At 41.3% G+C, this 21,290-nt stretch overlaps 1 protein-coding gene across 8 annotated transcripts in view; it reads right to left on the reverse strand.

Moving 5' to 3' along the window:
• Positions 1 to 21,290, reverse strand: part of nrxn3 (neurexin 3) — a 266,887-nt gene that overhangs the window by 237,292 nt on the left and 8,305 nt on the right. For all 8 annotated transcript variants that reach the window (XR_002665284.1, XR_002665283.1, XR_002665282.1 and 5 more), the window contains exon 2: positions 15,179 to 16,331. Coding sequence is in view for 5 of the 8 variants with exons in the window: in XM_022750982.1 (XP_022606703.1) it covers positions 15,179 to 15,863 (685 nt within the window). In the remaining 3 variants the exon portion in view is untranslated. The remainder of the gene's footprint in view (positions 1 to 15,178; positions 16,332 to 21,290) is intronic.

Below are 21,290 nucleotides of genomic sequence, written 5' to 3' on the forward strand. Positions count from 1 at the left end.
AGTTTACTTCCCCTGTATTGTGCCTCTGTCCCTGTCATCAGACTGTAGTGTGTGTGTGTGTGTGTGTGTGTGTGTGTGTGTGTGTGTGTTTGGACAGAGAAAATGATGCAGACACAGAAGCATGCCAATTTGTTTTCCTCTGCTCTCTGCTTTCTATATGCTTTGCGTTTGCATTTTCTAATTTCCTATAGGCTACTTCTCCAAATAGAGCTATTATTACTGTCTATACCGGCGTTAATGAAAACGTCTATAGTGGTTTCGCTGAAGACAAGATAATGGCAAACACTGCAAAGTTGGTGAGCTGCTCGGACTGTGATCGACTGATTGAGAGGATAACTAGCTCCAGAAGAAGATTGAAACGCTCCAATACATAGATGAGAATGAGCAATACATTGACTCTGTAGCAGCTACTGTACAAGGTGCAGAGCTACCAAATGCAGACAGACAGACACAGATTTTTATTTACTGAGGTACACTGGATGTGGAGTGTCACGTTGTGGACTTAACTGACACTTTCCCCTGGGTATGTCCTAATGCCACTGGACTAGCTGCAGGGGCTCCCAGACCAGTCTTCCCTTATGCCTCATACTGGCACCGCATTGGAGCTAGACCGAAAGCATCAACTCCAGCTGGGACTGGGTCTGACGTTGTCCACGGCAGAGGCAAATCCAGCAGGACATCAAAAAGGACAGCACCAACGCTCACTCCACCACCTGAACTGTCATTACACAACAGAACAAAATTAACAAATGCTGAACCCAGAAAAGCTAATAACACCAGCATCAAGGATAAACAAAATCCAAGAAATAGCCCCGAAATTAATGTATGTCAGGAGTAATATGGCTAATCATGTTGAACACAGGGAAGCTTATAAGCATAAAGAAAACTCAAGAGAAAGCCCCAAAACCAGTGCCAGGCCAAGGGCCCAAAGAAATGCCATGAACTTCACACCTGAAATTTTGATTGGGGACTAAATAACTAAGCATGTAAAAATCGTTGAAGACTGAAGATCTAACCATGACTGACACAACTGCCAGGGAGCTGACTGATGTTACCATCTATCCTCTCTACACACTAAAGCAATATGAACATTTTTATCCACACTGGATCCCTTGAAATTTTGCGAGGGAAAACTGGCTTTGAGATCCTGAAAAAAGACTTTTCCCTATTACTGAAAAAAACGTAGCATTTTCCTGTGTGAATCTCACACACAGGACAATGCTTACAGTCAGTCAGCCTGTGTCTCCCCCCTCACCTGACCCCCTGCTTCACATTACACAAGGCATTAGGAGGATGTCTCAGTCACAATCAGGACTCCCCCCTGCGGACATCATCCTCACCGATTATGGGGTTAGTTAAAGCTGCCACGCTGAAGCAGTCAAATTGATGAACTGCTAAACAGCAAGAACCACAGACATCACCACTCAGGTGTCCACCTGAGATGAGACTGACCCCATGCCGCTTCTTTGAACATACCAGTGATTTTAAACAGCTGGTGGCATGGTCAAACATATCATAGAAATCACAGACCATCTCAATAATCTTCAATTTGTCAATTGTGAGCCAAAACCAGTCTCCCTTCCTCTCACAGATCCCCAACAGCTGAAATGAGCTCTTTTGAATGTCAGATCATTGGCTAACAAAGCCTTCTTGATTAATGATCTGATCACTGAAAAGAAGTTGAACTGTATATTTCTAGTTGAGACCTGGCTAAACACCACTACTGCTGTAGCAAAACTGATAGAGATTTGTCCTCCAAACTCTCATTTCTACCAGTCAGTCAGACAAAACAGGGAAGGAGGAGGGATTGCAGCCATTTTCTCTTCACAGTTTGTGTGTCATGACATCGACCTGGGTGAATTTACATCATTTGATTATCTTGTTCTTAAATTGAAAGCAGAACTATCGGTACATATGATTACAGTATATCGGCCACCATGAGATTCATCACTCTTTCTGAAGGAACTCTCAGAGCTGATCTCACTTGGTATCACAAGATATGATAAGCTAATCATGAGTGGAGACATGAATATTCATATCAATAAAAAGACTGACTCCAAAGCGATGGAGTTCCTAAATCTACCGGACAGCCTTGAACTCACCCAACATGTAAATGAAGCCACTCATCAACATGGTAACACCATGTAGTAATAACAAAAGGCTTAAATATTGACAATGTGTCAGTAGTGGAGTTTCTGACCAGCACTGTGTTTTTTATGCCAGCTTTACTTTAACAAGGACTAGAAGGGAATTTTTAGTTAAAAAGCATTTCTAGATGGCAAGATTGAAGCAAGGAAAGAAAATGGAGGAAAACTAGACTCACAGTTCACTGGTATATATATAAAGAAGCCATATCTGCCTATAATACAGCAGTACGCCTGGCAAGAAAAGATTACTTTTCCAAGATTATTACAGAGAATGCTGGAAACTCAGCACTGAACCACAAGCACTGAAACTGCTCTGACTCAAATAATCAGTGACCTCAGACTAAACTCTGATGAAAATAAGGTCTCAATTCTCGTCCTCTTAGACCTAAGGCATTTGATACGATTGACCATAATATCTCAATCAATCGTCTTGAAAAGTTGGCTGGTCTTTCTGACCGTTTGTTAAACTGGTTCAAAATATACATCACAGGGAGGTCTGGAGATCATGTGTCTGAGAAACATGACATCTGCTGTGGGGTTGCTCAAGGGAGCTGCCTTGGCCCTTTATTATTCTCTCTGTACATGCTATGTTCATTTTATGTTTTTTCAAGTAAAGCGCTCGGTGCCTGTCATTTCTTTGTTGTAAAGCACTTTGTGCTACATTTTTTGTTTGAAAGGTGCTATACAAATAAACTTTATTATATTATTATTAATAAGAATAAGAATAAGAATAAGAATAAGAATAAGAATAAGAATAAGAATAAGAATAAGAATAAGAATAAATGCATACATTTAATGAGGTACCTTGCAATAAACCAATCAAACACTCACAGGTACATTTCCAGTAGCAGGTTTACAAACACTGGATGCGGGAATTCAGTGTTATGAATGTAACACATCTCTATCTTCCAGCTCTCTTCACAAACTCCCCCCATCTGCCTCAGCTTTGACAAACGTATTTATTCATTGGTGGACACATCATCTAGGTGAGGTATGATTTGCTTTTAATTCAATACCCAAAGGTGACGCAAGGATAGTGGGGGATTAGAGCTCAAAGTGGATTACTTAAAGGGATGGATTACTTAAAGGGATGATTCATGATGTTTTGGATAAAGCGGGAGAGCACAGTGATTAATGAGGTATATCAAATTCTACTTCAAACTGTGGCTTAACTGATTGTTTTCTGTGTGTTATAGATATGGAACCAGTGTGTTGAAGGTATGTGTGGACACACACACACATACACACACACACACTGGATGATCCAGGTACACAGAATCCGACCACACACAGCACCACATTCACACACACACTATGGTGGTATGGGTTCCCACAGCAATTACTCTTACACTACACACGATGATAGACACACGATAATTACTCATTCATTGAGTCAGTACTGTGCAGAAGGCTTGATTATTATTGGTTTCATCATCATCATCATTGTAACAGTCTTAATCTCCTTGCTGACTTATTTCATCAGCAGCCATGTTTTAATGTTGATATGGACACAGGGGTATCTGAGGAGGGGCTACAGCGGCCATCTGCTCCTGCTGGGGTAACAACGGCACACAGCCACATACAGCTAGTAGATCATTAGCTGGGTATTCATGTATGTTAGATCCTTACTGTGTAGTAAGGCCTTGAAATCATCTTGTTCTGTTGTGTTGAGTGGTGAGTGACCGTGTGGTTCCTCCCTCCCGTGTACTTCCTGTGCACTACTCTTTGCCATGGTCATCTCTGTAAACATGTAATTTTTTGAACTAACACCTTAAGCTGTGAAACATGCTTCAAGAGACACTTCATCATGTAAAAACGTTGACCTTGAGGAGGCCTGTGCATATTCTCCTTTGTCCAGGTCATGGTATCTTAAAGGAGTTTTAAATCAAAACGCAACTGGACTTGATTATTTGTCTGGGAAGACGTTTCACCTCTCATCCAAGAGGCTTCATCAGTTCGTGTACGCATCTGACCAGGCTGGGACTGGTCTAACTTTCTGGTGTGGAGACCCAAGTATTTAAGCTCTTGTGAGCGTTCACAAGGCTGATGATGTCATTGGTTTCTGTTTGTGCTCCAAGTGTCAACGACAGTCGTTGGAGTCACTTGGGATCAATGACAGTCATTGGCATGACTATCGTTGGTGGAAAGTTAGTTTCGACTTCGTTAGTTCTCTACGACAGTCGTTGGAGTCATTTGCCACTTGTGAACAGTTGTTATTCTTTGAGGCTAGATTGTTGAATCTCCTGGGAAGGGATGAAAAGGCAGCATTGTAAATTGGAGATAGGTGGTGTCTGAGACCTCCTCCCCTGTTGAGGGATGGTTTGGGAAACCATCCCTCCCAACGATAGTCATGCCAACGACTGTCATTGATCCCAAGTGACTCCAACGACTGTCGTTATAACACAATAGAGCACTAACGAAGTCGAAACCAACTTCCCACCAACAACGGTCGTGCAAACGACTGTCGTTGACACTTGGAGCACAAACAGAAACCAATGACATCATCAGCCTTGTGAACGCCCACAAGAGGTTAAATACTTGGGTCTCCACACCAGAAAGTTAGACCAGTCCCAGCCTGGTCAGATGCGTACACGAACTGATGAAGCCTCTTGGATGAGAGGTGAAACGTCTTCCCAGACAAATAATCAAGTCCAGTTGCGTTTTGATTTAAAACTCCTTTAGGTGATCTTGAGGACAAACTTGGCATCTTACAGTAGCTACATGCCGACAGGTTTCTGAATGTCTGACTGTGGATAATAAGTTTAAGTATTTTTTCCTCATGGCCTTCTTCAAATGGTTTTAAATGGTGTTGAAATCATCAAGAAATGCAATCTGTATGCTGATCCGTAGCCTATATTTAAATTCACTTACAATCAATATGCCTGATTAGCTCTGACTGTTCAACAATCAATCACACAACAAAATTATTTAACACAACAGAAGGAAGCAGACCAATCACAAGACACACACATTTTAAAGATACAGCAAGTATACCAACTACCCATAGGCTATTGTACTCCAAAGATGATGAATTAGGTAATTATCAGGACCATTGAAGAGAATGGGAGAGTGGTTGTGTGTACGTAGCTGTGTTGTCTGTTTTAAAAGGCCATCAGGTTTAAAGTATGCTCGTCATATGTAATTCAACCATTTAATCATTGAAAACATTTCTCTGTCAAATTGTTAACGGTATATAGTGTTACATGGTGTCCCGATAACTGTAGCTCTTTATTAATCTGTATATGGGCCATTCTACTGAAGTGGTTCAAACATCTTTTTCCCCAAAATTTGTAAGTATGTAAATTTTATAATACACAACGTACACATAATAAATTCATAATGACTTATAATATTAATAATAATCATAATGAGCCATCATACATTTGATAGCATTGAAACAGATGATTTTGTTGAAGACTGGTGTGCATTCTAGTTACTAGGATAATCTACACGTAGATAAGAAAATCATGAAGTACTGATGCATCACTAGTAATTATTAAGTACCTATTTGTGTGCTGTTGAGGCTGATGGTTCACTTTATGTGAGAGGACACTAAATGAGTAACTTATGTTGGAGTAGTACTGAATGAGTAATTACTGTTTTGGGTTATGATCGATTTACAGATAGTTATGAACTAATCATTACCTAATGATTCACTAATATAGTATCTAGATAGTATTATAGTATATAATATAGTCCTGAATTAGAAGTTATCAGGGAACTGCTTACAACAACACATCAACCATCAGTTCATTCCTCATTTGTTCTTCACTCATTCTTTACTATGCAAATTTGTGTACCATATAGTAAAGTGTTATTGGTGTTGTTTTTTTTTAGCAGGATCATGTTTCCACACATCCGGGAGGGACTCGGAGTAGAACCGCTGCTCCTCCATGTCGAGAGGAGCCAGTTGAGGTGGTTCGGGCATCTGGTTAGGATGCCTCCCGGACGCCTCCCTGAGGAGGTGTTTCGGGCATGTCCCACCGGGAGGAGGCCTTGGGGCCGACCAAGGACACGCTGGAGGGATTATATCTCTCGGCTGGCCTTGGAACGCCTCGGGATTCTCGGAAGAGCTGGTGGAAGTGGCTGGGGAGAGGGCTGTCTGGACCTCTTTGCTGAGGCTGCTGCCCCCGCGACGCGGATCCGGATGAGCGGGAGATAACGTCGACGACAACAATGTTTCCACACATTTGCGCATTATGCTGAAATATCATAACTGATCTCAGAATGACAAGGGGAGCATTTCATGATGCAACAGTAAGAACAGGCACAGCTGGTGACGCAGAAGGAAAATGCTCTGTAGGCCAGACCATTTCATGTTGGTTTGGCTTTCGCGGGGAAACACCTTCGTAGATCAAATTGCGGCTCCTGGATCAGGACATAACTAAGGACAGCTTGAGAATTAGAGCCCAAGATTATTCTCAATGCACATGCACAAACCTCCAATAACATGCCTCTGTGCTTGACAAGCCCCAGCCTTTGTCAATGGGAGATGTCAGGCCCACAAAAATTAAGGAAACTAGCTACAAGAGCTAAAAGTCAAGCTAGCTTTCAGACAATACCCTGTTGCCGCCACAAGAGGGCAATGAACGACATGATGGATGCAAACAGGCATCAGATGCTTTATGGGACAGAAGCTGTTCTATGGAGAGATATCACTACCACTCCTTAGTCATTAGATTTTTAGCTTCAACTGTTGCCACTGGTGTTAGCACATGTGAGATCATAATCTGTGTTGGCACCCCCACCGCTCTGATGGAATGGATACATGCAATCAAATGAAGGCTGCTTTTTTCATGCAGGGCAGAAGTTGGTGTAAATGCAGCATCGTCCCGCCTTTTGCTGTGGTCTTTTGATTTGAAATATCTGCAAGAGGTCACCAAAGATGACAAAGTAATTGATTGGATGTTTGTGAATCTGAGTTACTTAATCAATGAAAACAGTATTAGTGTTCAAAAAGAGAATGAGAGCAGACTTATTCTGTTGTTGTACTGATAGAAGTAAAACTGTATATGTAACTCAACCTCAGTGTTTTACTATAAGAATCTGGCCTCTATGTTCTGTGTTTTTTCTTTCATCTTTAGCATTCAGATAGCACTAGTAATATAGAGCCAAGTAAATACTGTATAGTGCACTAGGCTGCAAATAGAGTGTGTCTGAGGACTCAATGTGTGTGATCCAGTTTGTCTGTACAGATTGAGAGCAGGGAATAAAAAGATTCTTTACATGATTCACGCTTGTAATGTTTGTGTTTGATTGTCTGGTAAGCACTTTTGTATAATATGTTTATCATGTATCAGAAATGTGATGCTTAGTGTCCCAGGCTAGGTTCATGTCATACTCTCGCTCTCTCCAATGTATTCAAAAAGCAGCATTAAGCATGTTATTTATCACTGAATCAGCAGTCCACATTCTCTGCAAGCTGCTGGAGTTCTTACTGTCACTCACCTATCACTGCTTCGCAGGAGGCAGCCAGGCAGATGAGACAGAGAGGGAGAGTCACACATACATCAACACTGGGAACAGCTCCCAATGTGGAGGCTTTAAATCAAGGTTGGGAAAAGTGGCCCAGAAACTATAGTCACCAGTGCACTTGCACTGATGCCTCAATGAGTCACACAACACAGCACTGAGTGGCTGAAGGGTGGTGAGGCGAGGAGAGAGGACAAGAGAGGGAAAGAGGAGGACATGTAGAAATACCTAGAGATATAAGAACGACTGAGAACGGCTGAGAGAGACTTCTCACCTACAAAATAGTGCCACCTCTCCTTGGCTTGCTCAGGAGCAGCAGCTCCTCTTCCCTCTCAGCTCCTCAAGGAGCAACAAAGCTCCCAGCACCAGGTCAGCAAAATGCTACCTGGAACAACAGCTTTTCTGCAGGCCTGTCCAGAGCAGACTGCAAAACTCTCCCTCACTCTGCTTTGCAACACAACGTGAACAAGTTAACTTCAGCACCAGCAGCACAAAGTCTGTCAGCTGATCTTTCAAGCAACAGGAGCCACAGAAGAGTTAGCATGGAACAGCTAACTCTGTGACAAGAACAAAGAGGAAACCAGCTAACCTCCTCTCCAACACAGAGCCCACACAGCCGGATAGCACTTCACTCCACCAGGAAGCCATCCAACTCACTGGTCTCTTCAACAACCTTGGAAATGACCTTTGTCTTTGTTCCAAGGTCTGGGTAATGTTAACTGACTGGGCTTAACCTCACCTAGCATAGCACAGCACAGCTAATAAGCAGCAGAAGTCTTAACTTTTGTTAATGTACATGTTAATGTTAATTTTTTGATGGCGAAATGTTTGCTTTGGTTGTGGTTAGTCACACAGTTAATTGAGTACTTTTATGTTCACACACATACCTGTAGTACATCTCAGTTCTAGAATCTGCATGAAGCTAACCTTCTCCCTCTAACCTGGTACCTTTAGGCTACATGAGCAAGGCTAACAAAGAAACTCACACCTTCCCCCCACCACACACCAAGTGTTCTCAGTGGCCATTATGAGTAGTTTCTTTGTGTACAGCCATCTTGTATAGTCTTCTTTGTTCAGGCCATGTGGTCACAGCGACCATTTTGAATCAGCCATCCTGTCTTTGTCTTTGTCTCCACAGACACACCCCCATACACAAAGGCACACACAACCACACACAACCACACCTGTACATACTTTAGATTACATTACATTGTAAATAAATGTCTTTAAGTATAACTACTGGTGTGTTCAATGTTGCACAAGTGTCAGTATTGTCAGCCTCTACTCAGTAAAACTCCAATCCTTCAACTTCAACTTACTGTTCATATGGTATTTTGGTTAGTTATTTATAAGATAAGTATAAGTAGTATAAGTATAACAGTTCCAGATTAATAGTATAATTTGAGACGGAACCAATATTGGCTATTTTGACTATGATTTTAGGCTGGTGCCCCAGAGGACTTTCAAGTTATTATTTAATATTAGTATTTTTGATATTGATATTTTCTTAATTTATGATAGCTGTTATGGCTGCTGCCTTTTTGTCAGTTTGGTAATCAGGCTGTGCAGACTCCACGATGGGATTGTTCGGAGCAGAGAGGAGGTGGCACCAACTCCATGGTCAGTGTCTCCTATTGGTGCAGCAATGGCTTTGCCAGTCCAATCCACAGCTGCAACCATTCAAATGAAGACGAGAAGAAGGTTTGAAAGCTTGGCCTGCACATCAGTCAGGGCGGCTGACGTTGACAGACAGCTTTCGTCTGTATCTCTTTGTTCGAATTGTGATTTTGCAGGAGGTGCTTGTAGCCATTGTTGGGGACTAGGTAAGTTTAACACTGATTGCACACCTGTAGAAAAGTTGTCGGCCACATTTGGACCAGGGGTGCTACTTTTTTGTGTTGTTTTTTGTTAATCGGAATTAGTGTAGTCAGAGACTTCTCTTTTTGTTATATTTTGTTTTTGAGTTGAGCAGCATCCATATTGCCCTGTTCAGCTCCTTTAGTTGTCCTCTCACCTTGTTTGTGCCTCCCTCCACGGTTACATGATAAATTTTGCTTTACCTAAAAACAGTAGTTTTACATTGCTTCCCTTTTTGCCCCTTACCGCAAACCGGGGTCGTAACAATAGCCAATAAATTCATAAACAATGTAAGGTCTGACATTATGGTACCTGGATTGTGAAGCAGAGCACAGACCCAACAATCCTTTACAGGAAATTCATGTGTCCATTAGCTGATTGTTGATAATAATAAAAACATTTAATAATAAATAAACAATAATAATTAAATTAGTCCACGTCCGTTGTTGTATATCCTGGCAGTGGGGACAAATGATCTCCTGAACCTCTCTGTTCTGCAGCGCGGTGAGATGAGATGTTTGCTGCTGTAGCTGCTTCTCTGTCCTGTCCTCTGTCCAATGTTGTGGAGAGGATGGTTGATATTGTCCAAGATGGCCTCCATCTCACATTGCATGCTTCTCTCCACAACAGTCCTGAGTGAGTCCAGACTCCTGCCAAGCACAAACCCAGCCTTTTTGACCAGCATGTCAAGTCTCATTGTATTCATGTTAGACATGCTGCTGCCCCAGCAGCCAGCAGCATAAAAAATTATACTGTCCACCAATGACTGATAAAACGTGCAGCATTTCACTGCAGACGTCAAGGGACCTGAGCCTCCTGAGGAAAAAGAGCCGGCTCTGCCCCTTCAGTTTACTGTCCAGGTGCACACCTAGGTATATGAGTGTGCACCACCTCAATGTCCTACCCTCGAATGTTGACTGGCTGAAGGGTGGGCCTAGACTTCCAAAAGTCAATGACCATCTCCTTGGTTTTGGAGGTGCTCAGAAGGAGGTAGTTTTGTCACTCCATTCACTGAAGGCCAAATGCACTTGAAAAATCAAAGAACATAATCCTCATGTAACCACCTGGCTCATCCAAATAAGAATGGCCCAGTGGAGCATGTAAAGGATGGCATCATCCACTCCAATATGTTCTTTGTAGGTGAACTGTAGGAGGTCTAGTGCATATTCAACCTGTGGCCTCAGAAGGTGGAGAAGCAGCCGCTCCAGGGTCTTCATGATGTGTAATGTGAGGGCCACCGGTCTGTAGTCATTTATCCCAGCCAGTCGTCCTACTTTAGGTACCGGAACAAGACATAATGTGTTCCACAGGACCGAGACCCTCCCTGTTTGTAGACTTAAGTTAAAGATCCTCTGGAGAGGCTCAGCCAGCTGGGCTGCACAGTCCTTTAACAGCCTCGGACAAACACCATCTGGGCCTGTTGCTTTTCCAGGATGTAGTCTCTTGAGCTCCGCCCTCACCTCCTCTGCTGTAAAGGACAGGAGACTTAACCCCAGTGTGGAGGGAGTTGCAGCTGCAGTATCAGGTTGTGGAGGAGATGCCGTAGGAGAAGCTGAAGCTGAAGCAGTGGGATAGAGAACAGGTGAAGCTGTGTCAAACCTGTTGTAGAGCAGGTTGAACTCATTGGCCTTGTCCACATCAACTGATGTTGCCTGGCTGTTCTTCTCTTTATAGCAAGTGATGGTCCTCATCCCCTTCCACACCTCTCTGGTGTTATTGTGCTGCAGCTTCCTCTCTCAGCTTCTACTCTTCTCCTTTTGTAGTCCTCCTTCACCTGCTTTAATCTCCTCTTCAGCTCTTGTTGCACACACCTGAGCTTCTCCCTGTCTCCATTCTTGAAGGCCTCCTTTTTCTGGTTGAGGAGGGTCTTGATGTTACTGGTGATCCAGGGTTTGTGGTTTGGAAAGCATTGTACAGTCCTTGCTGGTATTACAGTGTCCATATAGAAGTGAATGTAGTCTGTGGTACATTCAATCATTCTATCAAGGTCAGGGTCCTTGCTTTTATCATTTTCCTGTGACTCCAACAGTACATTCCAAACTGTGCACTGAAAACAGTCCTTTAGAGACTCACTGGCCTCCGGGGTCCAGTTCCTGAATGAGCGGGTCATTGCAGCCTGCCTCAGTACACAGGGTTTGTAGGAAGGCTGAAGAAAAAACAGATTATGATCTGATCTGCCAAGTGCTGGTAGAGCTGAAGCAGTGTTAGCCTCCTTGACATTTGCATATAACAGATCAAGTGTCTTATTTTCCCTAGTGGGACAGTCAACATACTGAGTGACATGGTTAAAATCCCCCGTTTTGCAATGAATGCATGCCACTACAGTCTCTGCTTGTGGTTGAATGTAAACAACAATGGTGCCGATGTGTGAGAACTCCCTCGGTACATATAACGCTCTAAGATAGATTTTTGTCCTTCACTGTGATATGACCGGAGTTGCATCTATTGTTCACAAGCAGAACCAGTCCTGCACCTTTATTCTTTCCACTTGCTCTGGCGTCTCTGTCCACTCGTGCTGCATTGAAGCTGGGTAAATCCACACAACAGTTGGGAGTGTTGTCGTTTAACCAGGTCTCTGTGAGACACATGAGACTACACTCACGATGTGCTCGCTGGTTCTTCACAAGTGCCTCCAGTTCATCACACTTGTTAGCCAGGGAGGTGACATTTTCCATGAGAATCGATGGTAAAAAAGGATTATATCTCCATCTCCTTGCTTTTAGCTTAGCCCCGGCTTTTTCAGCTCAGCCGGGATGGGATGTTTAACTCCATATCTGGTAAACTTTAAAGCCAGGAGTTCTTCCTTCATGTACATTATTTTCTCCATTGTCAAACGAAACAACAACATAGAATAAAGATGTCAATCGACAAAAATACACTAATATATTGCAACAAAAAAAAAAGAGCTACGACGACCTGCTGCCACTTGCCAGTGCATCATTCAAATCGAATTTATACTTGTAGCAAAGCAAAGAACAATCATCAGTATGTTGCTGTGTGAGGTATAATGAACACTGCATCATGTCACTCACCACTCCATCAGCTCCTGACTCATTCCATCAGAGAGGAAAGAAGTGTGTCCACTACACTGTTTTAGCATCTCTCTCAGTACAACCGTCAGTATCAACATTATGACAAATACATGTGGTGAAAGGAGATGTAATAGATGTGTTCTAATATTCAGGACTGCATGAAAAATAAAAGCAGTATCGACAAGAACTGAACCAAAAAAATATCCAAAGTTCCTGGTTACTTACATTGTAAGGCCTATAAACATATAGTATTTTTATAAGTATGTTGTTTTAAGAAACTTACTTTTAAACTGAATATAAACAAACATAGTCACAACATATAATCAAGTAAATGTTCATGACACATGTACATATATTTTTAATATATATAAATATATATAACACACACACACACACATATATATATATATATATATATATATTTATAGCTTTAAAACTTTACACTAACACACAGAATAATGACGTTAAAAAATATGTGATGTTATGGGCCTACATAAATAAATAAGAAGATTACGAATAAGATAAATAAAAAGTAGCAATAAGAACCATCATTCAATAGAAAACAGCTGGACTTACACAGACTAAGGTAAAACAATAGAAATAAAGTACTGATAGTGATGATCCAGAACAATGCTGAACTATTGTGATGCATGAAAAACCTTAGACATAACTTAAGAATAATAAGTGAATTATTCTATCAGAGGCTTGATGATGGGAGCAGACAGATGCCAGACCGTGTAATGCTTTGATACAGGAACAAAGCTCTGGTGCTCAGTGCAGCGAGGTCAGCTCAGAGGAGTGTGGCTCCTCCTCTCAGTGCCAGTCAGCAGCTGCAGCTACACATCCACTCGCCTGGTGTCATGACAAAGCAAGCGCCAGCTGAGCTTGCAGATTTTCTGTAATACTTTACACACCAGCGCGTATCCTACTGTTTTCATGCGTCTGCAGTGACTCAGAGAGAGGAACTGACGCATGAACAGTACCCTCAGAGCCCACCTTGTCATTTAAATGCCAGCCATTCAATCAGCTGAGCGACAGCAAAGCAGCTCAGCCACTACCAAGACACAGAGAAGAGGAAAAGCCCAAACACCAGACCCCCCCCCCACACACACACACACACACACACACACACACACACACACACACACACACACACACACACACACCGCTCCCCCCTTCACCACCACCCCTCTCCTTTTTTTCAAACACTGGCAGAGATAGATAAAAAAAAAAAAAAACTAATCTTCAAATTCCACATTCCCTGGCCTTTTTATGAAGTAGGGATTTGGCATCAGACCAAATGGGATGTAAATTCCCTGTTTTGGAGAGGTGAAGAAGAACAGTTTGAAAGTCAAAGATGGAGGGAAAAAACAGCAGAACAAACACGTTAAAACAAATTACCTGTGATCTAAATTAATTAATTGAAAACAAAAGATTTCAGCATTTTCTCATCTAAGTGTTATTGATTATCTCATGAGGAGTCAGATTATTATGTACTGCTGAGCTGCTGGGGAGCCTGAAGAATCTGTATTGATTGTGAATAATTAAGGACATGACAAGAGTTTTTTCAGAGCACAGAAAAAAAAGCAGAGATGCCTGGATCTATTTCATGGGCTGACGGCATGTTCACAAATTATCACAACAAAACAGGCATTATCACAGAGTGTTCTGCGCTCAGGATTTATCAAATCACTGGAAGTTCAAGTTTCTACATAAAGCAAGTGAAAGTGCCTTTTATTTAGCCTGCAGGGAGGGAATACATGGGGAAATGAATAAATGAAATGAATCAAACACAGTTTTGGTCTGGGGACAGCCAGCTGTAGAGTAACTGAAACACAGCTCAGGCAAAATTTTCAGCACAAAAGGATGTGATATAAAACAGCTGCCATCTTGTGATTGGATGAAGAAAAGGGGCTCAGGAGGCCCCATTCTCTCTATAGGCGTCCTTATCACTGCCTGCAGGACCGATGCCATTAACCTGTGCCTCACTGGCTAACCGTGTTTAGATTAGCTTCTGATTGTACAGTGTCTCTCTCTCTCTCTCTCTCTCTCTCTCTCTCTCTCTCTCTCTCTCTCACACACACACACACACACACACATATAGAAGGATAATAGCAATGACTGGCAGAGCCAAGCAAGCCAGCAAAGTCGAACTGCCTCAGAGCCCATGATACCAGGTGTAATAGCAGAAACAATCCTCAGACTAGAGAGATAGAAAGCCATGTCTCCATGGTCATGATGTTGGTCTTAACATTCCTATAATGGAACATGACAAATTAATTGGACAGGTGAAATCAGAGCGGAAACAATGACAAAATCAAATATGCTTTTTTTTCCTGCTGGACAAGAGCAGCTCTCCGAAAATTAAGCGAACACTCCATTTATTTTTGATAATTTATTTGGATTAATATTGGTGGATGATATTTCCCTCAATTCTTCACTTTGTTTAACTAGCTTTGTTCACACAATTCTGCATTACTGGTCATATGTCTGAACCCGGGAGCAGCAGTGGGCTGTGAGACAATTTTCACATAATACAATAAAGAATAATTGAAAATAGTCAGAAAAAAAGAAATGAAATGTAAGAAATTAGGTAAATTTGAGTGATTGTTTCACAGTTGGAGTCATCAGGATGAATAAGAGTGTGAGAGAATTTAAAGGTGTGTGTACCTTCACTGCAGAAGCGGCCCTTGTACTCCGTTTTGGAGCAGTCACAGATCGGCTGTCCATCCACCACTGAGCATGTACCACCATTCTCACATGGGTTCACAGTGCACCACCCTTCTGATTCCAGGGGCACCTTAAGGCTTCCCAGAAACAGGGGTTGTGAGATGCCGTATTTGAGGTCTGTAATTGTGCCCCTGAAGGGCTGCATGTTTCGCACTGTCGGCAGTGTGAGCACACCACTGCGGATATCCTGAGGCACTCCACCCAGGAACAGGTCACTGACTATTTTCATGAACTGACGCTGAGGCCGCACCTCGTCAGCTGTGGCCTGGCCATCCAGCACCAGCATTGTGCGCAGGTTATACCTGCTCAGAGTGGCAAAGTGCCAGCTGCCGTCATCCACCCGTCTGTCAGACACCACTGTGGTCTCAGCACAGTCAATGCTGAAATGCAGGTGCAGTCGGCCCTCCACCACCGACAGCTGCATAAAGTCACAGTAACCTCCATCATCAAAATAAAGCATCAGAGCCTCTGAGGCCTCCGTCTTGAACTGGAAACTGAGGTCACCGCGGGTGCTGGCGTCCCAGCGGAGGTAGCGTGCCCACTGACCTGGTGTGCCTAAAAATTCCAGTCCCATACATGTGCTGAGGAACACTTGCAGCCTGATAGAAAAACTGACAAGATCCATAGCTGCAAAGAAGTTATTAATCCAAAAACAAGGGAACTCACTCAGACTGAAATCTTATGGTGGTTAGACTGAATTTCAGGGATCCACAGTTTTATCAACAATATGTGCAGATATATATATCTATATGTATATATAGATATATATATATATATATTTAAGGGAAAAGGGCAGTAACAAGAGAACAGTCGTTGTGGTTAACAGTCTTAAGGTCAATCACATCAGTAAATTGTCCAATGTCTGCAGAGTGGTGGTTCTTTTCCTCCGCAGGGTAAATGAAAGAAGCAACAGGAGGTGGTGATGTTGATTTTGCTTTTTTACTCTTCAAAACAGATAGTGTCAAAACTCATGGTGCAAGGTCTGATGTAATGGACCTCTCCGTCTATTAAGGCGAGTGGAAGTTCCTTCTTCATGTTGTCCACTGGGAAATGGAGCTGACAAGGGATGCACCGGCCTCTCTCATTTCCATCCCTGTCAGAGAAAGAGAGGCACAATGTTACAATGGCTCCCTCAGAATTGACTTTAGTAATAATTAAACACACACCCCATAATACTTTAAACCCCATGATAGCAGCACGATTTCTGAGGATGAAAAAGAAATATCACTACTCTTGATATAGTTACCTGTGTTTTTTGTACTGTAGGCCTCCTCAATGGTAGAAAGTACTAAGGTACTGAGCTTAAGTACAAGTACCTCATAATTGTACTGAAGTATTTTACTTTTATGCTGCCTCACACTTGTAGTCTACAACATTAACACCTAAAGTGATTGTGACTTTACATCAAAAACACTGACTTTCTAAAATGCACAATGAACATTAAACAAAGAGGACAACCTTAACAGCTCGAGATTTATTATCTTGTTCAGACGTGGCACATATATAATTATGTTTCTATTCCAACTCATATATAAGCTGCCATAATGTGTTGCTTCCTGCTGAAGTCTGGTGTTGGACACTGGCACAACTTTTAAAATTTACCTCAATGATCAAAATTACAGATAAACCTTTGTGAAGTGTCTGATCCATTAATTAACAATTTGTGGCAGCACTAATATTATACTATACCACTATACTTTATTTTATTTCCCAACAGCAAGGCCCCCGTCTGCTGAAAACCATGTATCTCCAAGATGACAAATAGTTCTGCTTTAAGATTTGTGACAATGTATTTTTCAGTTTATTTAAGATGTAGATGAATCTGTTAGATATGTGAAACTCTGCACACTGCCAAGAACAAACCTGGTTGGGAAATGATGAGTCTTGTATTTATTCAGCTCACATAAGCAAAGCATTAAAATACTGTTGTTATAACACATATTGAGCATACTTAAAAAAAAAGAACTGTCTACAGTTAACATGTACTGTACTTTAGCAGTCATCACTGCTAATTAAAAATGCCCTGCATTTTCCTCTCCTCCACAAAGGTTGTCTGCAGGTATCGGTCATCTGCTGGTAAATTAGTTATTAATGAATTATTCTCATGACTATCAGTCAGCCAGGTGGACTGCCTTTATCTGATGACCAGCCTAGAGAGACACCTTTCTCCTGAAGCCCGCTGAATACTAAGACACACACAAAAACGCACGTATCTTCTGATGCAATATGAATGTTGCACTTTTTGTTTTTATTAATATACCTCCACGTTAAAAAAATATTGATAAATCTTCTTACATTTGTAACTTTAATCCAAATATTAAAGGAAATCTTATTAATGATTCTGGAAAGTCGCTAAAGTTTCACTGTGAACATCAGTAAATCTTTGTAAAGTAAAAGTTTGGCCAACCCAAATTACATGAAATAAATTCAACCCCTGCAGCAAACAGACAATAATGATTGTTTCTTCAAATGTTAATACAGATGTTTGTTTGTTTTTTTACATTTACAAAAATAGTGGAATGTGCAGAGTTTGGGCACCCTACTAAGTCAGTACTTAACCCTGTGGCAGATGTTACAGCCTGCAAACACTTTGCATGCAGCACAGCACATTTAAAATCTATCCAAGAATTTATATGGTGTTCAAAGACTGTGAGGTTCAAGTATGACATATAACAAAAAGCATGCGTTCTCAGTCCTCCTCCTGTTGCACTCATGTTTTCTTTGTGTGTGCTAATCAGCTTTTTGCCTCTCATTTGTTTTTGACCTCTGCTCTGAACTTAGAGCTGATAGCCTCTGTTACTTCTTGCTATTTAACAGTTTTTGTTCTACTCTACAGTTTTATGCATCTGTCCCCAGAAGTTGCTTTGCATATTTCTGATGTTGACTTTGCAGGTCAAAATTAAGGTCTCCTTCTGGTGACTTCCATGTAGACCCTGTTCGTGCAACACTGCACAGTGGAGTGATGCTCCACCTCCCCTGTGAGCTTAACTATTAAGGTGAAGGTTGTTGAGATAAAACAAACAACAGTGGTCTCCTGTGTGAAAGTCCATCTGCCCCAACCTCCTCTACATATTACCTCTCCTAACTTCCTCGTGTGTAGGTCATAATTACTACAGTCACTAGAGCTCCCTAACAATGAATCAGTAATATGGGTGGTAATGTGCTGCTGGTTCAGATGACCCATAAGCTCATTCTTTACAGGACAGTTTTGAATATCATCACCTTTTAAGTCGATATGACAAATACGTTAGCTAAAAGTTGCTCATTTAAATATCCATTAGTTACAGACCAACATTATCATTCACTCCAAGTGGACCAGCTGGAAAATTGAAGTCCAATATTAACTCTCTTTTAACTCTCTGTTTGGTCTCCACCAGCTCCTGAGGGAAATATATTTGTAACCAGCTAGTCGCTACCTGTGTCTGTCTGCTGCACTGCTGCTGGGTAGCATATATTCACTGAAAACAGCTGCGTGCTGTGACTGAACACAAAGTTGTCAGAGTGAAAATAGTGAACTAAACACAGTGAAGCTGTGGGACAGCTAAACACTGATCTGAAAGTCATTATAAAACTCTGTAAAGCCATGGGGAGCTGCAGATTCTGATAATTCACTGTAGGTTCATCACTACATGCAATGACTTTCAGAAAGTCGCATATTGTTTGATACATTACAGCTGCTTTAACAATGATCTTTTGTATGTGATGCAGTTAGTCATTTCTATAAAACGATATCTAGAAGTGTATATAAAACTATTAATGTTTAATCCGCTGTACCAGATGATACAGCTGACTACATCAATCACAGCTTATTTTCATTTTTCCTCTAAATCAACAGGCCACGTGTTTTCACCTGTTTTTATGCACAATTTAAATTTGTACATAAAAAACTTGATTTTATCATAAACATATCAGTTATATCTGTTTTAAGCTCCAGGGATCAGGTGAGGCCTGTATCATCAATCAAGGCATTCAGTATGTGTAGTTGCTCCGGGCTGGTTTTACCTGCTTTATTAGGGTGGGCTGGTGCATATAACAGGCAACTTGAGTGGTAGGTCACCCAGAGGTTAGAGCAGCAGACTAGCAGCCAAAGGGTATATGTACAGTACGAACACACTATGAACACACTGTGGACCTGCTAAATAAAAGACATTTGGTGATGTTGGCGAGAAGAAATGTTTGGAAGAGAATAAAACCACAAATAAAAGTAGAAATAAAATAAATGAAAATAGGGTATTAAAAGGAAAACAGTCCAATCATAGAATAAAATGCATATTCGCTATAATTTCATTGTTTTCTTTTTAACTGTCTGTTGTTTTTATTATTTTAATTGTGTTTTTAATCTTCTGTAAAGTGTCCTTGAGTGCTGTGAAAGGCGCTGCCAAATAAAGTGTATTATTATCATTATTATTATTATTATTAAAATACCAATGAAACAGGTAAACTAAAAAGGTAAGTCTTGAGTTTGCTTTTAAAAATATCAACACCTTCTTCTGGCCTCAGGTCTTCTGTTTCACAGACGAGGAACACAGTAATAAGAAGACGCCCCACTGTGGGTTTTCGTTCTGACTTTGGGTTTAATTAAAAGGCCACTACCACAAGACCTGGCCAGTGGCCAGTGGCCTCTACCATGCCTCTACATTGGCATCTACCACTGATAGAGGCCAGTGCAGACACTTTAAAACTGGTGTAATGTGGACTCTCTTTCTGGTCTTAGTCAACATGCGTTCAGCTGAGTTTTGGAGCAGTTGTAGTTGAGATATTTTTTTCTTCAGGAGACCAGAAAGCAGAGCATTATAATAGTTGATCCTGCAAGTAATAATAGGTGTAGTAGTGTTGTTGTCTGATTTCCTCATTTCTCCAGGGAGGTGTTGGATTGATAGTAATCTTTTTCAGTTTTAATGGAGCCACTGTGTCCAGGGTTGACTTTAGTTTAGTGATAAAACTATCTACAATAAAATCACATGAGGAAGGTAAAATGTATGCAGGAGTATTGCAAAAAGGTTCCTTACACTTTGTTCTGGAATATACTGTTGTATGAAACCAGTGACAGTAAAAAAGACAGAATTTATCTGGAAGGTCTACATCCAAAACTGAGGTGATATTAGTAGACAAACCTTGGGTTATTATAAGATCTAAAATGTGGCCTCTCTTATGAGTGGGATAGGAAACATGTTGAATGTAATTCATACAATTAAGCAGATTTAAAAATTCTGAAGCAAACAGGTGTGATTGATTATCCACATCCACGTTAAAATCACCAGAAATAATAATGCTGTTGTACTTGGTGGATAATTGAAAGTAATTCCGAAAAATCTGAGATAAAAGATGTACATCATTTGGGTGGTCTGTAAACTGTCATACACAGTATAGAAGGAGTGCTAAAAATAAAAGAGAGATATTAAAAAAAATGTATAATGATCAAATAAATGTAATGTCTGTAAAACCAAGTATGAAAAATTTAAGTTTGGTTTGAGGCATCAACAAGGGCAGCTGGTCCATCTGTGTTTGCCCATGTCTCAGTTAAAAACCTGCAGTCAATATTATTATCTAAAATCAGGTCATTAATGAGAAATGTCTTGTTTAAAAGAGATCAGACATTTAAAACTCCATATTCAAGGCCACTGGCAAAGTCTTCTTGAGGGGTGAATTGGCAGATGGTGGTTTGTGTGAGTAAATGGATGTTATTTCTGGCGCCAATGACAACAGGAATTGTTGAAGGGGGTCCGGTAGAGCATGTGTTACTGTGAAAAGTGGAACTAAAGCCCCAGTGACATATTAAAAACAGAGGGCAGAGAAGTCATTGGAGGCCAGCAGGAATAATAAATGGCCGGTGGGTGGTCCTGAGTTGTTGTGGGATGGACAGTGGTCAGTTAGTGGTGGGAGGCTGCAGAAACTGCATGGAGAATTATTGCTGAAAGTGCACATGTGCCATGGAAGTGATGGACTGACTGACTGCAGCCATGTGTTCAAAGAGAGAATCTGATTGAACCGACCACTACCTCTGCCCAGCGAGGTGATGACAGATGTGTCCAATGGTGAAGTGGATGGAGAA

This window comes from Seriola dumerili, unplaced genomic scaffold, assembly GCF_002260705.1.
Source record: "Seriola dumerili isolate Sdu_G_001 unplaced genomic scaffold, Sdu_1.0 BDQW01000149.1, whole genome shotgun sequence".
Lineage (NCBI taxonomy): Eukaryota > Metazoa > Chordata > Actinopteri > Carangiformes > Carangidae > Seriola > Seriola dumerili.